General features: G+C 40.8%; 2 protein-coding genes across 2 annotated transcripts in view; both read right to left on the bottom strand.

The window, feature by feature from the left end:
- Positions 1-808: 808 nt before the first annotated feature.
- LOC118414453 (short transient receptor potential channel 1-like) lies at positions 809-6,956 on the bottom strand. The gene is made up of 7 exons (XM_035818493.1): positions 6,796-6,956; positions 4,760-4,886; positions 4,306-4,495; positions 3,164-3,355; positions 2,817-2,869; positions 2,258-2,360; positions 809-1,064 (listed from the first exon to the last, which is right to left on the bottom strand). Exons 1-7 carry the CDS (start codon positions 6,905-6,907, stop codon positions 909-911), a joined length of 933 nt encoding a protein of 310 aa, XP_035674386.1. The 5' UTR covers positions 6,908-6,956; the 3' UTR covers positions 809-908.
- Positions 6,957-23,011, bottom strand: part of LOC118413791 — a 19,367-nt gene continuing 3,312 nt past the window's right edge. The window contains exons 2-5 of the mRNA XM_035817322.1: positions 22,134-22,348; positions 9,156-9,312; positions 7,028-7,674; positions 6,957-6,968 (exon numbers count right to left, since the gene is read on the bottom strand). Coding sequence (XP_035673215.1) covers positions 6,957-6,968; positions 7,028-7,674; positions 9,156-9,312; positions 22,134-22,348 — 1,031 coding nt within the window. The remainder of the gene's footprint in view (positions 6,969-7,027; positions 7,675-9,155; positions 9,313-22,133; positions 22,349-23,011) is intronic.

Genomic DNA, 23,011 nt, shown 5'->3' on the forward strand with positions numbered 1-23,011 from the left:
GGACGGCCCTAGCCGAAGCTCGGTACTCATTTTCACCTGAGTAAAGTGAGGAAAGCCGTGTAAAGTGCCTTTCCCAAGGACACACGATCCGTGACAGGCAGCCGGATTCAAACCCAAGACCTCTCAGACCTCAGCCAAACAAGCTGCCGCTGCGCCATGCGGTCTCACTGTCTCTTATTACACAATCATTAATTTATTCCCCTGAAGTTTCGGTGACCGTCTGTCACTTTCCTCAGGGCATCTGTAACTGTAAGCAGTGACATCTAGTGCTGCAGTACAACTGGTTCACATTGTACTGCAGCACTAAGAAGTCACCGTACATCCATGTATGTAAATACATTTGTGACCGCATCTGTAACCATAAGCACCACATATATTGTGAAGTCTACGGGTGACGGTAAAAGTGACACTACTTAGCTAAAAACACGAGCCATCACAAGGCCATGTTGCACTACTAGCTATGGAAAAAGTGTCATACATTGTCAGGGCTCGAAATACCACCTGCATATGCAGGTTAGTGCAGGTAAAATTGGAGCTGTGCAGGTATTTCTGGTGTCTACCTGCACCTAACCTGCACTGGGTTTTATACATTAGATATTATATCAGGAGTATATGGATTGTTATTAGCTGCATTGACTGTTACCACCTGTAAAGTATGAAAGAAAAAATAGCAATGGTTCCTGAACATGATCCGTACTTCCTAAATTCAGAGTGGTGCAGGTAAAATTTGTCTTGTGCAGGTAACATTGGTCTGGTGCAGGTAATTTTCAATGTTACTTGCACCAGTGCAGGTATGCAGAAAAAAGTTATTTCGAGCCCTGATTGTGGTCAGGTCAGCTACTATACTTCAACCATACAGGCTTACAGTATACAGTATTTCATCCCACCCTGTTCACTTCCTTCGTAGTCTATCGTCTGATCTGAGCTTGAAGTGTCTCCAGATTTGTCTCCAGGGCAGCCTTGTTGCTCCTCAAACCTGTGAAGATGTCTTCCACCTCCTTCTTCAGACCCTTTGTTTCTTCCTCCACAGCTAGGAGATGAGTGTCCACTGCTATGTCCATGTCCTGGGGTGAAAAACCATACAAAAATAAGGCAAGATTCTGTAACTGTCTATTATGCATGTTCAGTTTGTTAGAATCGACTATGTTTTGTTAATCATTGTTTTATTCACCTTCTGCATACAAAACCTAAGTTATGGCTTCCAACATTTTTATTTGACCTCTGATCTCCAACCTTCCCTCTGAGTTACCTCAGTTGATTTTGTTAGTTTTCTGTTTACTCATTGTATAAGATTTGTTGCTTATGTTTTGTATTTATTGCTCGTGTATTGTAGGACTCCAGGAAGAATAGTGATACTACATTTAGTATCACTAATGGAGATCCAAATAAAACAAACAAACAAACAAACAGGTGTTTATCCGAAGGGAGTGTAGTCTGTGGCATGTCTGTGTGTGCCTCTGCAATTCTCGATGTGACATATGTAAGGATATGAATATTTCAATCAAGTGGATATGTAAATATTTCAATCTTTAGCTAAAGCCTAGATATTTCAAAGTTGGTTGGTGGAAGTGTTGCGAAGCACTGTAGGTAAGGGGTTGAAGTCTGCCATCTCTTGATTACCTTGTTGCTGCAAGTTTCCCTTGATGTAAGAATTGTTTAGTTTTCTTGGCTACTTTGGTCTACCATTCAGTTCATCCTTGGAGAGGTGACACCAGTGACACATGTTCCTGTCCAGCATGATTGAACGGAGCTCTACCATTATCTACTTAAAATTCCCCATCAAATGTATTCACTCTTCACAGTCTATAAAATATAAGATACCATATTTAACGTTATTTACCTCTGCAAGAAGGTTATGGTTTAGGTTTTGGCCCAACAGCAGCTGCAAATGAGGACCTTATTCACAAATCAAAGGGAAACCTTCGCAGCTTACATACAATATACTGTAAATGCAGAAATGTTCGCGGTGGATTAATGTTCGCGGTTTTCGCGGTGACCACTTCACCGCGAACTTAAAACCACCGCGAACATTTTTCCATTATGGTATTAGACTGCAGTCAATGGTGTTACCGCGAACTTAAATCAACTGCGAAAAGTCCCTTTACGCACTACTGCGAAATTAAATCCCCGCGAAATTAAATGCATTTACAGTATCAGATGTAAAGGTTAACATTACTTAGCAGAGGTATGATGTTTCAGAACTCAAGATATTGCATGTGGCTTTTTTTTCTTAAAAGATTTAATTCTTAGTCCATACCTCGACGGACACATGACTCTGGAGTGTCTTCTGGTAGTGCGCAACCATCTGCCGCATGATGTCACTTACGTCAACTTTGTCTGCTTGAAATACATTACCCTCCCTGCACAAAACAAACAAACATACAGAATGTGGGCAGTTTGTTAAACATCCAATAATTACAGAAGTTGGAATTAAATCTAGCTTTAATGAATGGAATGGCTCCAGACAATATAGGCTGAATACAAATGCCTGACTTAGTTAGCTTACAAAACTTATTTCATATTTCATGAGTGCTAAGAAAAAATCGTCTTGTTACGTGTTCTTTGGTGTCTTACAAGCAATCGGCCGTCTTGGTGTGCTTAGCGCTTCCTCATTTATTTTGAAAATATGCACGATAATGGAAAAGTCTATATGTATAGAGAATGCATGGGCAGGGTCTGCATGGGTGTAGTGAGTGTCATATGGTTTGTAAAACATACATTGTGTAATTCACCACAAATAGAATTCCATTGCTAAAAGGTTGACTGATCATGTATTCATTGATGCATTATCTATTGGGAAATTTGGACACACCTACCCAAAGTAGCTTGACCATGCCTTCTTGGCCTTCTCTGCTTTACGTTTGTTGCACTGAAGAGACAGAAAAGGGACAAGTAAACCAAACATTTTAAGTCAGTTTTTTTATACCAATAGACTCAACGGTCAACAACCTTTGTGTCACACTTAATAGTTTGATGTGTCTTTGCATTTGAAACAAATGTAGTGACACAGTGAAAAACAAAATATTTTTGTTGTGGGATGAGTTTGTAGTGTCACTGTAAAAGAACCTTAAGAAATTTGCAGCCATTCCCTTAGACTGCAAACATCTACGTACATTTGCTCAGTTGGAAGTAAAGAAATGAATACTGATGATGTAATAATTACCCAACGTCTGCAGATGGTGGCATTACATGTGCAGGTCACTCGGGAACAAGTTTTTTTGCACCTCAACACTATGGGCTTTATACCCAGCCATACGAAATGGAGGATGTTGAATGGAACTGGAAGGTCTCTAATGTCCTGGTACTCAAGGATAAATCTGGCTCTGGCGTGTGTCCGTTGTAGTAGAGTTTTTTCCTGCAAGAGAAGTAAGTGTGAATGAAAAGGGTAAATTGAAACCAAATTAAGACACCTGCAATGATTTGTATTTATTTGCTGGAACAGTTTGGTCATTTTGGTCATGTTTGCTGGAGCAGCCAGCAAAAAACATGTCTTTGGCAGTTCTTAGCTCTGATTGGTTCATGACAGAAGAAGAATATGCCAGCAAAAACAATATGTTTCCCCTTTGGGGGAAATATAATAAGTTATTAACTGCTGTGAACACATTGACTGTTTGGGGCATGCCCTCAATTCTTTCGCAAGACTCCTATGATTGGAGTCTTGAGAATTTTGTACAATGAAGATTAAAGTACCAAACTACATAGGAAAAGATAGAAAGGCACCTTTGTGTAGCCTGTTAACCATACCATCAGGAGCTTTCCGCTATCTCTACTGTGCTGCGAGTGTAGGCAGATCATAAGCAGAAGCTGGGGTAATTTTGACGGGTTTGGGTAAGGGTCACTCCTAAGCCAACCAGCAGAGAATGGTGACCAGTAGGGCTGGGTACTGGTACAAAACCGTTTTGTCTTATTGGACCGGTCCGGAAAAACCGGACCTGAAAAAATTTGGTGTACCAGATGTTGGACCTATTGGAAAATTAATAGATTATATGATCGGGGCATTCACGCGTTTTGGGGCTTACCGGTCGAAGAAAATAACAAGAGCGAAGTAGCATTGAGTCTATAGTCGTTTCTACAAAGGTTTACAGCTAACCGTACACACTCAGTTAGCCTTGTAGGGTTTAAAACGCCAGTTGGAGTCGAATACTCCACAAACAAATTTCTTCCTAGTAAAATGGACCATTCTTTTTAATTTTGTCCATTCACAAGTTTTCACATACTGAATCAGGTCCAGGTCTGGACCTGGACCTGAACCGGACATGGACCTAAAGTTTCTGTACCGGTACCCAGCCCTAGTGACCAGGTTACCTTTTGAGTCGTTGTGACACTGGACACCAGACGGACAATCAACAGACTGACCACCACCAGGTTGGTCAGTAGGAACACGGCCAGGAGAACCTTGCAGAGGATGTGAGTCGGCAGGTAACTACTCAGGAAAATGTTGTGTCGCTGGAGACCAAACACAGCCCACTGCAGGTTCAGGAACATAGCACTGATTCTAAGCAAAAATGAGAACACTGGAGTGAGACAAGTAGGTGATGAGGAAAAAACAATCTCTGGTCACTTCAGATGCTGGAAATATGAAACAATGATGCAAATGTGCTGAAGTATGCCCTATAGATTTGCTGCATTGTTTGTTGCTAGAAGATTATGAGTTCTGCTGGCAAAATGTTGCATTTGAGCACCTTTAAAGCTCTGCTCATAAGTTACCAGTAGCTCATGCTTTCACTGACACTGATAGACATGTGCATGGGAGACTTACCCTGTAAACTCATCAGTGCTTGTTGAATTGTTGGTCCAAAGTGCATTCAGACTGGTCAGGTTCCCACCTCCTGCACCAGTGTTGTACACTTTGGTCATCCCACTGGCAAAGGCCACAGAAACGAAAACTGAAATGTACAATTATACCACAGGTTATGTAATGTTATTTCTCCTTTATCTGTGGGGCAACCTACATCAGTTGTTTTTAAAAACAGGGTATCCTAGGATATCAAGTCGATGGATGGTGGTTTCAATTTGCAATATTTTCCAAATGTTACAATTGAAACCACTGTCTGTTTACTTGATATCCCAAAATGCTCCATTTTTTAAAACAATGGATATAGGTTACCCTGCAGATAAAGGTGATCTGGCGTTACCCAAGGTATCATAAAAATTTTATTTCCTCGGTCATACGAACTGTACCAATTTCTTATAAGCAATGTTAGTACTCCTAAAAATACTTTTTGTTCCTTCAGCTATAATCAAAGCTATAACAGACATTAGAGACACATTTATGTGTGTGGCTTTGTTATTCAGCACCAAGGACAGGAGACATACTGGAGGTTTTCTTTTGTGAAGAAAAAGAATTTTTTATATATGCAAAATATTCTTCATAAGCAAACCTTCTAGCTTCTGTTCAGTAACCAAAATTGACATCATCAGCAGTAAAAGGAAGCCCTGTTACTTTAACTCTCATAAGGTCACAGCAAGTAAATTTTATGGATTACATCAGCGCGCGCATTAATTTTCGCCTGATTTCAGAAAAAAAACAATAATTTTTTCTTCTGCAGGGATGGTCAACATGACGATTAAGTACCAAAATGAGCAAATATATTGTGTTGCAGCCTAATAATTGTAGTTGCAGAAGTGACACTTGCAAGGTTCCCAGGACTGTAGTAGTAGAAATGAAACTTATTGAATTTGTTGGTGATGCCAGTCTACCACACTAGTTTCACTTCTACCACACCAGTACATGTCTTAAATACAGGAATGAATGCCTTGTTGGCTCTGATACCATTTTTTGTCCCTTTAATTCTTTTTACAAGTCATCACAACTTTATGGTGCCTATTTTTGAAAATCTAGCCATGTTGTTTTTTGGGCCCTATCGCACTATTTTTGCAGTCTGCAGAGGATGTCATCCATAAAATTTACTTGCTGTGGCCTAATTCCACTGGATGCCATAATACCACCACATGAGAAAAATAGTTATAGTGATTTAAAGAGATGTAACAATGTAGCATCAGTAATCCTGAGGTTTAAACACTTCTGATATTTAGGTGCTAAAGACAATCTTAAGAAGGCCTCTACAACACCTTTTTTTATGTGGTGGTATTATGAGAGTTCACGTTATGACTTTGTTATTCAGCACTAAGGACAGCAGCTGTACTGGAGGTTTTCTTTTGTGAAGGAAAAGTATTTTTGTTCATGTATGCAAAACATTCTTCATCAGTAGGCCACATCATTGCTATTCAGTAACCAAAACTGACATTTTTAATTGTTAGTTTCCAATGGAAGGAAATTTGCAGGCCTGTAAACGCACTGCTAGGCCTGGCCCTTAGCTTAGGTTTGGTTCGGAATCTGTTTGCATGGAACAAAGACTGAACAAAGTACTAAGGAGCAGTTGTTGTAACTGATGACATTTCTCAGTCTTCCTAGTCTCTATTGGACTTGGTGAGCTGGACTAGTTACCACCTGCAATTCTTGTCTTCAAGGGAAGCTCATACCCTGCCAAAGACAATCATGTATCTTTCTGCTGTGCTACCGTGATGTCACAGAAGCAGTGGATTGTACATTCCTTGACAAAGACTGAAAATTTGGGTATGTCCAATTTTTGGGTGTTGGAAATTACAGTTCAACTTTTACCCAGAATGACTTCTACCAAGTTGAACACAGATGAACTTTAAAGTTAAATACATGTCTATCTGTTTTTCAAATCAAGGGTGAGATCTGGTAGAGACTATAATGCCTTCCCAACAAAAGAACACAATTTTAGAATAACATGCATACCAAGGAAACAAAACAATGTTTTGACCTACCATACACAGATATCAGGTACCCAACATCCTTCGCAACTGTCCACAGGGAATATTCCAGTGGCCCAAACGTGGCAGTGACATCCAAATAGCCAAGCAAACGGATGAAAACCATGATAGTACCGAGTGCCAAGAAGATTTGCGATATGACTGGTACATACCAGTTAATGGTTGAACTCACACCAGAATCATTCTGATAAGTTGCCCCAGTCACTTCTGCTGTAAGCATCCCTACTTGTAGCCCATAATGCAATAGAAGAAGGGCAAGATAGATGACGTCATGCCAGCTGGAGTGCACGTATGTACCCACATTTGTCGAAACGTGCAACTGCTTCACCTCAAAGATTGCGAACCCAACCCACAACAAGGCAATCCATCCATCCACTGCTGCCCATCGCACTTCTAGTGAAAATGGGAGGGTACATTTAGCAGTGAGGAGAGATGCCAACACAACGTAAACGCACAAGTTGGTTGTGAATCGAATGTAGGGACTGTATCGGCAATGCTTTCCTAAGAATACGATGTAATACTTAAGCTTTCGTGAGAGATCCCGCAAAGTTGCATCTTGGTATATCCAGCGGAAGATACTATAGACGATTCCGTAAGCTACCGCTACGATAGGCAGCAGCAAGGGAGACAAGAGGAAGACGAGCGGAATGAACCAGTGGCTGAGGGTTCCCGCGTTGTAGAAGGCCTCTCCGTACCAGAGCTCCTCGATGTGCCGCTGGAGGAAGGATGACTGGAGGAAGTGCGAGTGTTGATCCGACACAGCGCACCTGAGAAGTGCGATCCCATCCGCCTGGATCACGTGACGGGCCTCCATGAAACTGCTGCAGCTCTGCAGGAGGTCCTGAGACACCTGCTCACAACTTCGGGAAAGGCCTAGAAGATGTAACATACATTCGCTTAATTCCACCAGGTGTCATAATACCGCCACCTCAAAAAACATTGTTATAGAGGCCTTCTCAAGATTGTCTTCAACACCTTAACATCTGAATTGTATTACATTTAGGATATTTAACATTCGGTGTTCAAGACAATCTTGAGAAGGCCTCTAGATTAAAGTTTTTGAGGTGGCGGTATGCCACCTGGTGGAATTATGATAGTCAATGTTATGATGTGCAGAAGAAATAACTTGACAGTCAGCATCTAAACGCGGTTGGAGGAGGTTAGACGCGATTACACGCATAACCAGACGCGGGTACACGCATATCTACACGCGATTTAATCGAAAATTGCACGACTTTTCATCACGATTTAACCGAGAATTGCACGACTTTTGATAACGATTGAACCGAGAATTGCATGAGTTTTAATCGCGTGCAGAGCGCGAGCGCAATATAATCGAGATTCGTACAGCAAATCTGTTTAACGTGCACCTGTTATCATGGCCTTTAGTCATGTCTTGTTTGCTTTGGTCCTCTCCCGAAGGCAAGGTAGCGACCTTCGGGAGCAAACCAAAGCTATCAACATGCCCGTAGCCAGGATTTCGGTTGGGGGGGTTCTTTTTAGTACTAGTAAATGTGGGACCATCGAGCGCCGCAGGCGCGAGACTCACGCCGAAGGCGTGAGGTACCTAGGGGGGTCCGGGGGCATGCTCCCCCGGAAAAAATGAAATTTTGACCCTCTGAAACGCCATTTCCTGCATTTTGACCGTCAAAAATCGCTTGTGAAGTTTGATGGAATTTCTATTAAAGGACAAGGCTTTGAGGCCAACTCCCTCGACATATTTTCACCATGTCCGACACCAAAGGCGTGAGGCGTCGCAATGGAGGTCCGGGGAAATTTTGAAATCTGGACCCTCTGAAAAGCCATTTCCTGCACTTTCTGGGGCAAATTTTGCTGATAGACTTACTACGATTGGCTGAAATGTCTATCAAGGAAAAATGCAAATCAGTCATACCTTTGAAAAAAAAATCTTGGACATGAAAAAGTGGACCTTCGATCCTGAAAAAGCGGACCTTTTGAGCGAGTGGGGGGGTTCTTCCGAACCCCCCCTGGCTACGGGCATGATCAATACTGGAATCTAGGCTACCGTTGTCAGAGAACATGATCTGAATTGTAACGCAATAAATTTTGTTCAATGTTTATTCTCTACTGAAGCTATCTGAAGCAGGATATGGGGACATACTGCAAAAGACACGGAGAATGTAATATGTAATCTGTTGCCTAAACCTCGTCACCAAGGTAGAAAACGAAGGCAAGATTGGTAGCAGTTCTGCAAGATTGACAAACTCGATTACCCTGGCTGTGGAAGGGTTTCCTACTGCATGTCTGGTTAGACTAAGTTTAGGACATGCATTCTTGTAAGAATCGAACTACATGTTTGTTCAAGCCTGCCAATATGATTAAAAAGAACTCACTGGTGTATTTCATTTTTGCCTTCCCGTCACACCTCTCGGCGATCCTCCTGTACACGTGTGCGTAATGCAGGGATGTCATGATGGGTGAGGGACTGTTCAGGACTAAGGCAGCGCGGCACATGGCGGTCGCAGAATGCAGGTCTGAACTGTCTGGGTACTGAAATTAGAGAACGCAAAAGACTTTTACAGCAACCTCTTTCAGCAAGGAGGTTTTGTGGTCATTGTTCGGTACAATTCTAGGCAGGACTTGATCAAGTGGCTTGCCCTTTCGGTTCTTCATTGAATGAGATCAGAATGTTTCGAATAATGATGTTGGAATGCCGTAGAATGTGGTCATACTGCAGTTCTGAATGCCGTTCAATATTTCACCAATTCAAATTCACCTCGAAAGTTTTGAGCATGACAGAAATATTCTGGGCGGCCAAAAGAATGAGCAGTAATATCTGGAATGTAGTGAGAATTTAGAGCATGCACTACGAATACCCAGGAATACACAAAGAACTTTCATTCAGACGGCTCATTCTGCCTTTTATGTGAAGGATGAACGTATCATACTTGAATGTTCACAATGAAACGTTTAGGGTGTTTGGTATCTAAGTTCTATATTAAACAGGCTCCAGTTTAATTCTGCTGTTCCAGTTTAATTCCTGACAGACCTCCCATATCTCAGCAACCATATACCTAGATGGGCTAATATCACGTAGTATAGGTAAAAATGATGTAAGAAATACGTAGCCGCCGTTGATGACCCCCTGGGGATTAGTCCAGTTATGCATAATTATGCATAATTATGCATAACCCTTCTTAGAGTTATGCATAATTATGCATAATTATGCATAAGGTTTCTTGGGGTTATGCATAATTATGCATAATTCTTCTTAGGTTTATGCATAATTATGCATAATAGTTCTTATTGCATGATAGTAATAAAGCGTACAGTGGTGATTATGCTTCACTATGTTAACCATAATTCATTTACCAGTAGCTTTGCTGTCGTCATGTATGGTCTAGTGTAGAGGTACCGTAGGTTCTGGAGGACCTTTGTTATAAGCTACAAGCAGGTCTTGCGCTGGCATTGATAGTATCATAAGTTTGGGAAAGAGTTACACCAATGAAAGGAGTGCAACTTTTCACCTGCGAAATTATATTTCTTCGTTTACTCCCATTAACATTCAGACAGTTATGTTATGTTTGCTCCTTCAAATGTCTTATCTGCAGCACCAACAAACAAAACATTCTTGGACTTTTACAATGTACATGTATATTCAACGTCCTATCCTAGGTACTCATTTTCACCTGAGTTAAGTGAGGAAAGCTATGTAAAGTGCCTTTCCCAATGGCACAAGGTTGGTGACATGGCAAGGTTCGCACTCGCGACGTCTCGGTCTTGAGCCTAACATGCTGCCGCTGCGCCACGTGATCTCACTTGTATTTCAGCAATTGTATTCCATCATTGGCTCAAGCACTGTCTTACTAATGCTTGTAATACCAGCAGACCTCTACACCAGTAGCTACTTCACAAGGCCTCTTGTTTACCTAAGATCATTTTGTAAGTAGCCATGGCAAATTAGTTTGTCTCAAAGTAATCCCATGAGCCCCCTTGCTGTTAGTGTTAGGAAACTAGAACACATTCAGGCAGAAGGCCCACATTCCCAGTGAGAATGCCATGAAATTGCCATGTAATCACAGGTCCATGCATGGTCAATCTTACTCAAGAACCTGTGCAGTGCCTTTTTTTCTTCAAATTATTCCTGCTTAAATGTGTCTACTTGTCTACTTTTGCATGTGCCATACAACAATAAAACAGCCTATGTGTAGCTGCTGAGTAAAAACACATGGTCATACAATGTATGTCTACTGAATGCAGGCCCTCCTGTAGGGGGTCTTGGGGGAATGCCACTTCTGTCAAGAGATGGTGCATTGATCATACTTTTGGGGCACCTTGAGTGTGTGGGAGAAAGAATCCTGCTCATATTATGTAGCTCAATAGGCAGCACGTCTGAGGGCAGAGTGCATAAGGTAATATACATGAGATTTACCTTGTAAATCAAGCATTTGATATGAAGAAATAATAGTCTTGTAGTGCTTAATTTTGTTCGGGTACAATTTACTAGTAGGATCACCTCTCACTTTTCAGAGTGAAGTTTTATCGTACCAAGCCGATAAACAAAGCCTTTTTGTGATTTGATAATGTGGAAAAGAGAAAAACCCTGGAACACCCACTTTGGGCTTTGGGTAACACCAGAAGCTGGTATCATCATAGCAGCTGTTCTGGGACAACCTGTTTACTTAAAGGATTACTTTCTGACACTGAGCATGTCCATGACAGATGAGCTTGTTTCAAATGCACTTCATTGACACATATGGTATACAGTGTACATATAACCTGGTCAATGACAAGTTTGCCCAAGGCTACTTGCACTACACATTGAGCCCATCAGCTATAGATTGAGTCACATTTAGTTGAATGTGACATGATGTGTCCCTATTAAGCTTCCTGCATTCCAAGAACTTTCCATAAAATTGCAAATTCACAGTGTGCCAGCAAAGAGTTGTTCTTGTATGAAAGGATGTTCCACATGCCATTTACAATCTTTCATTAAAATAGTTGATAAATTGCAGATGAAGAAGCATTGTACTGTAGGATCACATGTGTAATCGGCAGCGCTTTGGGCTCAGGCAAAGAGGTCCTGTGTTTGAAACCTGCCATGTCATTTATCATATGCCCTTGGGAAAGACACTTAACACAACTTTCCTCACCTCACTCAGGTGAAAGATGAGTACCTAGCTTTGGCTAGAACTGTCCCTTGGATAGGACGTTAACTGGACGTCCCTTGTTTGGGGAGAGCCATATCCCAGGCAAGTAAGAGCCTGAACCAACCCCCCACACTTATCAAAAAGAGTAGGGGACCTTCCCAGTGTGAGTGGATCTAACTATTCTGTCTAGATGGGGTACTACGGTACCTGGTATTCCCGGAGTAGCCTCGTAGCCCCAGGCCTGCTTCGCCTATTGAGTCAGTGAGCCGAACTCGCTAAAGCTCTATGTTTCTGACTTTGGGATCCGGAGAAGAGATGCTGCTACAGTGAACATACTTCGGTGCCTACTAGTGGTCAATGGCCTGAGCAAACTCGTTTAAAAAAAAAATCAGTGATCCATTCCACACTTCCCTTTGAGAAAACTAGGACATGTTTCAGATTCACTGGGGGTGAATAGTTTACTATTATACACAAAGTTTCAAATGCAGTGTCTTCTTGTTAGTCCAATGTACCCAATTATAACAATATAGTGAACCATTGAAGATCCAAACAACTATTGCAAGAAACCAAAACCTCTATTTATTCTATATGTAGATCTGTGTTATATTTGTCTTATGTACTGGGCCTTCACACTGAAACCAAATTAGCAGGAATCAAGCAGAACCAGCCGGAATGAAGTATTTGCAAAATTCGTGCCACATTCGGGGCCATTCCAAGTAGGAATTCCAAATGGACCTTATATCCCCTTCACATGAGAAGGAATGAGCCAAAATGCCGTCAGAATGAAAAGTTTGTGCTATTCTTGGGAATTCGCACAGTATTCGAGAAATTCTTACTGCATTCCAGATATTCTTTCGGCCACATTCGGACAGGATTCAAAATGGCTTGCCATTTCAGTTCTCCATCGAATGAGATAAGAATATTTCGAATAATGTTGGAATGCCGCATAATGCGGTCATACTGCAGTTAGAATAGTTGGAATACACTTAGAAACCACTTTGAATGCCATTCGATATTTCTCCACTTCGAATGCACCTTGACGGTTTGTCAAAAACTTTCGGGCCAGCCAAAAGAACGGGCACAAATAGCTGGAATGCAGTAAGGATGTCTGGATCACACTACAAATTGCCAGGAATATGTCAGGAATAGCAAAGAATTTTCATTCTGACGGCATTCTGGCTGATTCTTGCTATCGTGTGAAGGGGGCTTAAAGGAAAACACTTTATTCTATACTTTTAACATTACACCATCAACATTTTAAAGGGGGCTCACAGAAGTACTAGTATTAAGCAATTTGCCATAATAATGTAAATTTGAAAGTAGATTGTTCATTAATCTACATGTGGAGAAGGCACTAGGACTTAATTGATTCAAAACAGAGCTTCATAATGGACATATTGAATACTATAGGTATTGGTATGCATCAGAATGATACAGCTACCTGGGAGCTTTCCCCAAGGGGAAAACCACTGGGAATGGGCAGACATGTAACTCTCACTAAAGCTAGATATTGAAACATTCTTAAGTTTGTTACCTTCAGAAACTCTGTCCTTATTATCGATTCCTGTTAAGTGTTAATTTTGTACCATCATTTCAATCAAAAGTTGAGTTGTTGAAACAGAAATATTTTACAGGGCTAATTACAAAACACATTCAAATGAGTGATGTACTTGTGTACAGTTGCTACTCATGAATCAAAGTTGCCAATGACTTTTTTCAATTGTATTGAATCAATAACCTTCAGATAACAACTTTTCACCATCTCAATGTACAGATCCTAATTTGGTAAGGGGGATACACCCTGCAAGATTGTTTTTGTACCACTCCCTGTGGTGACCCTTGGCCAGCCAAACCATAGATAATTGATCTACCATGCACCCTGCCCAGGTTTTCAGTTGGCCATCTCAGACCAGAAAGCAGATGCTGAGCTGGAAGACACTGATTTTTATCCTTCAGTGCTGGAAATACGTACTGGGTGCATGTGCACCAAATTTGGAACTGTGCACCCATTTTTTCGTAGGTTTACGTAATGAAAAGATATCAACATATACTGGTATGCAGCATATTCTTGATATCTAAACTGTTAGAAAGAAAATTAAATGTCTGCCATATCAAGAATTTGAAGCATTAGGGTTTATGTAAGTTATCAATGCTGCAACTTAACTCCACCATTGTTTTAGTAATATATCTTAGCATTTTTGGACAACATGCAGAAATTGTATTATAATTTCAATTTTCCAATGATATTACATTGACACTTTTCTGCTTGTTTTTTTATAACTTAAGTTGGCTAAAAAACCTTTTGTGAATTATTCCTTTCCAGTTTTCTTACTAATGTTTTTATGAACAAATTAAGCACGAGTATAAAAAATTAAATGAACAGAATGAAGTCTAAGTAGGTTTTTCGGGCATTCTACTATTTATGTGGTGGCGCATCCCAATTTTTTTTAGTTTAAATTTTTAGGTTGGGTTCACAAGTGCACCTAATCCCAAAAATGAATTTCAAGCTGTCATTTCTCCATTCTATGAAAGTTTTTCCCAGTTCCTAAAATGACACTTGAACCTAAAGATCTTCAGAGACCAGTGTTGTAGACTGGGGAGTGGGATCTGTAGATCAGACTGATACATTGTTTGTATGTACTGCATCTTGTACCCTACACTCACACTGAGACCATCTGCTCTTGGCTGACATGTGAGGATGGTGATATTTTGTTCTGGGTGGTGTTGTCATGCCATGGTGTGGGGGTTGCTTGCATGTCTCTCTAGTGCTCAGTGAGCCTCTTTTTAAAAGACTTTTCTGTCTCACCAGCATACTGCTGGGCATCACAGTCTTGAAAAGTGATATTATAATACATGTTTGATGTCTGTTTTTGCCCCAAATCTCATACCTAGCAGTCCCCTTCAGAGGTCCTCCTACAGAAACAACAGGGCCAGGTCACTGGGGTCAGCTGAAAACCCCAAGAAACCTTGGCTGCAGCCACCCATGAAATTTCAACTTAAGAGATGCATTCCTGGGAATGCTCAAATTACAGGAGAGAGAAGGCCAGGGAAAGTGGACATGGCCATGCCATTCTATCTCTATCATATTTAAAAAAAGAAAAAAAAAACTCAGATTCTATTTTCACAAAGCAATTACTAGTAGTTGTCTAAATTTTGTCTGAATTGGGAAATACAAGAATCTGAGTTGTTTTTTTTAATGTATGATAGAGATAGATAATCAAAATTCAACAGAGTCATATGTTTCTGTTCAGTTCTCCCCTACCCTCCCTGCTAATGCTGACTGGCACTATGTTGAGGGCCAGTTGGTTGAGGGCATAGCTTTCTAAAATTGTATGAAAAGGGCATCAGTCTCTATTGCTTAAGGTTCCCAGGTAGGTGCCCTCATGGAAAGGCTGCTCCTTCCAATCTTCGAGTAGATCAGACTCAACTCAGTATTTTGACAATCTTTTGAGAAGTATTTTAATTTGCAACATGTAATACTCCTTTCTATAAGATTCTGCACTTCTTAATTTTTCCTACTTAGTTTATTTATTTATTTATTTATTGATCTTTAGGGTAGTCCCTTCAGTTAACGTAGTAACTTAGGAAGAGGCAAACCAGGAATAAATACCATACTTAAAAGATATTGCTTAAGTGCTTTACTTGTAAAAAAACTAAAACAATGAAAACAGAGCCACTTACATCTGCTTGGAGATTAATGGATAAGGACCACAGTGTCACCAAGAGATCACCACCCTCTTGAGTCCATGTGTTCTATGGTTAATGAGAAGTTCCTACCAGTGACAGAAAAACTCTACTCTACTCTAAACTACTAATTATCAAATCTCTAGGTAATTATCACAATCATGTAGTATGACTTGGTAAGGTTTCTAAATTAAACATTTGAAAAAGAAAAGGAAGATTTAATTAATTGTGCAAAATAGGACTCTGTAGTCTTTAAGTCTTATTGATGTTTCCAATAGGCACAGAAGGAAAGGTGATACTCAGTTGACCCCTTACCCTCTGGCACAGGCTGGAACCCATAGTTCCCTAGTGGTCTCTGGCCTGCTGGTGTACTACACTTGTGGACAGAATGCCTGATAGATTCTGATCCTCTCTAATTAGTCAACTCCAAAATGATTTTTCTAGGCACCAACAGTTAGATTAAGATACATAGGATGGATTAAATAACTAAGTACTAAAGTAGGAAGACAAAGACTGTTCTTGATTTCCTAGTTACATGTACATATTAGGGCTGGGTATCGGTACAGCGTACCGGTACAAAACCGGTTTTTCTTATTGGACCGGTCCAGAAAAACCGGACCTGAAAAAATTAGGTGGACCGGATGTTGGACCGATTAGAAAATTAACAGATTACTTTATCAGGCATTCACACGTTTTGACGCCTGCAGGTGGAAGAAAATAACAAGAGTGAAGTAGAGTAGAGTTTATAGTACTTTCTACCAAGTTTTACCGTCAATCGTACAGGTGCAGTTAGCGTTGTAGGATTTTAAAACGTCAGTGTATTAATAAAGTCTAATACTTCACCAAACAGATTTCTTTGTGTGAAATGGACCATTGGTATGAGTCATACTGCATCAGGTCCAGGTTCAGGTCCGGACCTGGACCTGATCCTTTGGACCTGAACCGGACCTGGACCTGAATTTTCTGTACCGGTACCCAGCCCTAGTACATATAGTTATTTCATCCATCTTATGTGTTGCCCTACCAAACTATCAGTTTTCAATGACTTTATATGAGCAATATCATAGGCACCATCATTACTTTCTTTATTTTCTGACAACAATTGTAAATAGGAGGGTCTGGTATTGGCTGAATCTTGTTGTGACAAGCCCTAAGTGGGTAACCCCAGTGAGGAGCAGTAACCAGGTGGGTGGAGCCATGACTAATCAATCCTCAAGCCAAGGAGGCTTGACTACTGGGTGGTACTGTTGCCCTCTCCAGATCTCAGGCCAGACTTGGTGTTTCTACAGTTCAGAAACCTTATTTAGACCTGTCCTACCAACTACATGTTCCAATTTTGTAACCGAGTTACTTTGATTGCACAGAGCAAGAACATGGGGGATCCACTCCAACTACTAAACTCAGAGCATTACCTGCAACCCCAATAGTCTGTAGCAATATCAAACAAAGTTCATTGGTTACTCTGGAAGTATATCTTTGCACCCCATTCACAGACATGACATTACTCCTTCTGGATGGTGGAGTGTACACATATAACTTAACAAGTATAAAGGCAATAAGAAAAAAGGGATGTGTACAACCAAATCTATCTCCCAACTGCATAAAAAACAGCACTTTATTGCTAGAAGCGAATAGAACTTTTATAAGTTGGCACTTTTGTGTGTTAAATTTCCTCCAGATAAGTTTAAATTACTTTTATGCTATAAAGTATCAGGACACACTGTAATGTCAGATTCTGCAGACACCCCTGCTTTAGCAGTGGTCGTTAACTTGCACACTTGCAAATGCAACCACTTTCTATCATGCTTGTCGCAGCCTGATTCTGTGACAGAGGTAGCACAGTGCGCAGCCTGAAATTTTGCAGTTTTACCCAACCTATGTGCATAAGCCTTTGTTTTATTTCTTTATAAGATAAAAAATTAAGAAGGTACATGTAACTGGAAGAAAAAATAATGGATATATTAAGTAGCTGATTTGAGGAAAATAAAAACTTGGAATTGGGGCAACCGGAAATGTTGATGGTGCAACCTGGCTTTTGACTCAGGTTGTAGCCTAGGCAACAAGGCTGAAAAAAGGATTTTGAGTACTGGCTTTAGGCATGTGACACTCCCCTACTTTAGATTTGTACAATGTACAATGCACATCATAATTAAGATGATACTTTTTTTCATCTAGCTATAGGGCTTATTCACGTGACGTCATCACCCCTTCCCTCCAAGCGCGGCCATTTTGGTGTACCATCACTACAGCTCCTCGGTTCCTCGGTATCTGAAGGTCTCTAAATCCGAGAAAAGTGAAGTTGTTTGCCCGCTGTGTGACTATGCAAAGAGCCTCCAACCTCACGTCATATTTTCGCTACAAAAATCGGTTGGAAATTATCCATATTTCATCATTGAGGGACATTTTGCAGAAATCCAGTGAGTCACTTTACGAGTATGGCAACAGTGACAGCGGAGTCCATTCATCTTGTCTTGGTTTGGAGTATTTGGTTCTGTGAATGACTTTCTGCACACTCAGTTCAAAGCGTACAGGACTTACAACAACTTGTTGAAAAGTCCTTGTGGCAACTTAGTATCTGGACAAATACAGAGTGTAGGATGAGATTTTAGTTGATAGAAAGTACGTTGTCATCTGGAAAGTTTGCCCTGACATTCTAAAGTTGGACTATCACCGTGAGGACCAGTCCTGTGTCAAGACGGGACCATTTTGAGTGCCGCAGTTTTTGTTCACACACAGTAAGCAATGCTGCATCTTGTACTAGACTACTCTTGTTTTTGTTTCATGGAAATTCATCAAAGAACTAGGGGACATGTTCTTCCTGTCGTTTATGGACTCCGGTGTTTCAGTGTTTGCATGTCTGTCTCTCTTTTAGGTTCCTGCTTCTAGAGTGGATTGTAGGTCACTATCACCGGGAAATGGGTACCCGTGGACATTGAAACTAGCCTATCGTTTGCTTGAATGTCCAGATACAAAATGTCTACTACACACGTGAACATTGATTATCACATGTACAGTCCAACTGGTTAGATCCGCTCTACGTATTGCAGAAATCTAGTTTTGCTTCCGACTGATCACAGTAGTGTTTTGGAATTTCCCTTTCTACACTCGGCACAAAAAGTTTGGAATATCAACTTTGGTATATCATATTTCTGTTATTTATGCATCAAGTTCAATGTATTATATATCAATAGAAAGCTTGTGTGATTTTCTTTCCTATGGTATCAAACTTATTATGATTGTTAACACATGAAACGAGCACAAGGCCTGCTTACGTGAGTGGGCCACGAAAAAAAAGTGCCCAAATTCCCCTATTTCTCTTCAACACGGCATCGTCCTGTTGATATTGGCGCGGGTGTCACTGGTTCAATCAAGCCTCTTTTCACCTCACATTTTGTATACGGAACATACAAGGTTTTAGTACACTTTAGTAGAGTTCATCTGCCCTTTCGATAGTTGGATGGCAGAATCAAAGCATGGATGCGGCAAGGAGAACCGCACGCTGACAAGGCAAGAGTAACTTTCGGCATTTGGTGGTGGAGGCAGCGTCATGGTGTGGGGTGGTATAACCACCATAGGGTAAACAAGACTCGTCATCATTCCAGGCAAATTAATGTGGTGACATATAGGGACACCATCCTCCATCCAGTAGCAACATTCTACCTCTTCAATAACTAAATGCCATTTTGCAAGATTACAACACCAGTCCACACAGAGCAAGGACCATTGGATGCTGGAGCACAGTCTTAGGATGGAATAGCCTTCCTACGGCTAATGGCTAGCACTCGATTGATCACCTCTTGCCATGGTTCAGATTTTTTGCTTGAATAAAGATTAATAGTAGCTTTGATTGACATGTCCTGTTTATTCAATTTGTCTTCATTCACAATTCAATAAATACTGACGGAAGAAAATGAGCAGCATGGAGTGATTGGCTTTAGTAGGGTAATTTTGGTACTTTATCTTTAGGACCCCCTGTACGTAAGCGGGCCTGGTGCTCGTTCCATGAATTTACACTCATAAAATACTCTACTCAGATATGCTAAAAAGAAACTGGGATGTTCTGTATAGGTTTGATTGAATCATTGTCACCCGCGGCCATAACAACGGTTGAACCGGACGATACAGTTTTGAACAGAAACGGGGGAATTTGGGCACTTTTTTTCGTGACCCACTCACGTTAGCAGGCAGAGTGTATGTTCTATGAGTTAACAATGATAATGAGTTTGATACCATTGGAAAGAAAATCATGCAAGCTTTCTATAGATATATAATATATTGAAATTGATGCAGAAACAACATAAATATGATCAACCGAAGTTGATATTCCAAACTTTTTGTGCTGAGTGTATGTTCATTACCGCGCGGCTTTGACGAGAGAATCGCGAAACAAATCTTACTGTTGACCAATTTGTGTGCGCTTTGCCAGTGCAGAACCAACATCCCACGGCAGAAGAAAGCACTCAGTGATTATGAAACTAAATGTTTTGAAGGGAAATTGTGCATTGCTTGGGAAATATTTACAATTTTTACGGAGAGTTGCTTAGGACCCCACTGCAGGCGGGCAGACTGTGGTACACCAAAATGGCCGACTTCGCTCATTGCTATGGCGTCCGATTAGTTGCTAGGGGGAGGATCACGTGATTGAATAAACCCTATAGCATTGTAAACCTTGGAGTGGATCCCCCATGTTCTTGCTCTGAGTAATTATATAATTTGGTTACAAAGTTACCCCTGCCCCATCGCTACAACCCGCTTTAGAAAAAATTCTGCACAGTCAGTTAAAACGATCCCCAAGCAACGGAGAGAAAAAGTTGGCATAAACTTAAATTTTTCTTTTCCGCAAACAGCCCGGCCGGGCCCCGGGTAGGAAATGTGACGTACTAAGGCCTTACAATTAGAAAGTTACATGGTACTGCTCTCTGCAGTTATCGGGTATGGCTGCATTCTTAAGAACTAGATGTAAACTGGTACACAGCTATTACAGTTAATTGACAGCTGTTGTGTACTAGTATGACTTTTGTGTTACACTCTACTGCATTGTAAAAATGTGCATAAAGCAGTTACTGTAGATACAATGTAATGTAAATACATTTGTGACTGCATCTGTAACTGTAAGTAGTGACACCTAGTGCTGTAGTACAAGTGAACCAGTCAGAATTACCCTGATTGTCACAGACCGTCACAGAAATGTTGGAGTAAATAAAGTATTAAGGTTGTGAAGAAAACAAGCCTCTTTCAGTGACTTACCAACCTAATGACCTGAGTGAGTGAGTGTAGGTCTACTTTCTAATACCATGACAATTAACTGTAGCATAGCATATCAATTCATATTTTGTACTTTGATGGAGAATTCTGCATGTAAGTTGCAGATTTCTACACATGTTTTGCACAATTCTGCCTGGCTGTAGAATTCTGCGTGAGGTTTGCAGAATTCTGCATGTGGTTTATTGCAGACTTCGGTAGTCAGACTTCTGTTCGTAATTCTACAGCCAAATGCAGAAATCTGAAGAACTGATTTAGTCCCACTGGGCCTGCGATGTTACCTAAATATAGATGTAATTGTCATCATGTAGTATATGTTGTATTCTGAAACAAAAAATATCCTTCTTAAACTATACCATAATAATCATGTTTCTGGGTTTAGAGTGTTTTCCATATTTAGAGTGTTGCCTGTTAAATGAAAACTTGATAGTTTGACATAGCTTAACAGTTACTGAATAATTGATAAAGATTTGTTTTAGGAAATAACTTTTCGATAACTGCTAAACTCTTTCCCAAACTTATGATACTATCAATGCCAGCACAAGACCTGCTTGTAGATTATAACAAAGGTCCTCCAGAACCTACGGTACCTCTACACTAGACCATACATGACGACAGCAAAGCTACTGGTAAATGAATTATGGTTAACATAGTGAAGCATAATCACCACTGTACGCTTTATTACTATCATGCAATAAGAACTATTATGCATAATTATGCATAAATCTAAGAAGAATTATGCATAATTATGCATAACCCTAAGAAACCTTATGCATAATTATGCATAATTATGCATAACTCTAAGAAGGGTTATGCATAATTATGCATAATTATGCATAATTATGCATAACTGGACTAATCCCCAGGGGGTCATCAATGGCGGCTACGTATTTCTTACATCATTTTTACCTATACTACGTGATATTAGCCCATCTAGGTATATGGTTGCTGAGATATGGGAGGTCTGTCAGGAATTAAACTGGAACAGCAGAATTAAACTGGAGGCTGTTATTAGTTTATCAGGAACTCAGCCAAACCAGGCGATTACGATTTGTGAGCCGTGTTTATTCAACCTATGCTAAACTCAAGTAACATATAATACAATGTGCTCCAATACGGTCATATGGGCATATCACGTGGACGGAGGTTTCAAACTACAGTAGTTTGAAAAAATGCAATTTTTGAAACCAACCTCCGTCGACTTACCCTGTTTTTAAATACAACGGATATAAGTTACCCAGTGGATGAAGGTGAAGTAGCTTTAGGTATCTGTACCTTCCTTCCTTTGAGGATGCTGTGATAGAACATCTCGACAGGTGTCTCTCCCGTCAGTCCATCCCTGAGGGTCGGGTCAGCTCCGTGCTGCAGCAGCTCATGGACCAGCCAGAACAGGTTGTTTGCGCACGCGATGTGGAGGCACGTGATGTTTTGTCGGTCAGAAATGTTCAGGTCGGCTCTGTACGACAGAAGGGAGTCCAGCAGCGCAGTGCCTGGAAACGTTTCCAACAACATTTAACGTTACTTTATGGTGCATCAACATCTCCAGTAAGCACCGTAGGTTAGCCTTGTTGTTTAGAGAAATCTTAAGATGGTCCACTCAGACTCAAGACGTTTCTAGGAACTTGGAATGACACTTTTTTTTATTATACTCGCTCTGCTCTGGGAAGTCCTTTTCTTTGATATCCAAAAGCAAACTAGGGGTGGGAACCGGTACAGAAAAATCAGGTCCAGGTCCGGTTCAGGTCCAGAGGATCAGGTCCAGGTCCGGACCTGAACCTGATTAAATATGTGAGAACTTGTGAATGGACGATGCTCAAAACAATCATCCAATTTCGCCACAAAGAAATCTGTTTTGTCGAGTATTCGACTCCCACCGGCGTTTTAAAATCCTACAAGGCTTAACTACAATGTACTATTGACGGCAAGGTACTTGGTTGACTTGGTAAAATGACAATAGACTCAACTCTACTTTGCTCTTGTTATTTTCCTCGACCGGTAAGCCACGAAACGTGTGAATGCCTGGTCATATAATTTGTTCATTTTCCAAATAGTCCAACATCCGGGTCCACCGATTTTTTTCAGGTCCGGTTTTTCTGGACCGGTCAATGAGAAAAACCGCTTTTGTACCGGTACACTGTACCGGCACCCAGCAC

Source organism: Branchiostoma floridae, chromosome 4 (assembly GCF_000003815.2).
Source record: "Branchiostoma floridae strain S238N-H82 chromosome 4, Bfl_VNyyK, whole genome shotgun sequence".
NCBI lineage: Eukaryota > Metazoa > Chordata > Leptocardii > Amphioxiformes > Branchiostomatidae > Branchiostoma > Branchiostoma floridae.

What these genes read in the sequence shown, in the direction of transcription:
- LOC118414453 (XM_035818493.1), bottom strand. Translation starts at nt 6,907, where the DNA reads ATGGTTTTCATCCGTTTGCTTGGCTATTTGGATGTCACTGCCACGTTT. An exon ending in GTGTCACAACGACTCAAAAG is followed by an intron (nt 3,356 to 4,305) that starts GTAACCTGGTCA and finishes CTTCTCTTGCAG; the next exon opens with GAAAAAACTCTACTACAACG. An exon ending in AGAGTCATGTGTCCGTCGAG is followed by an intron (nt 1,065 to 2,257) that starts GTATGGACTAAG and finishes TTTTCACCCCAG; the next exon opens with GACATGGACATAGCAGTGGA.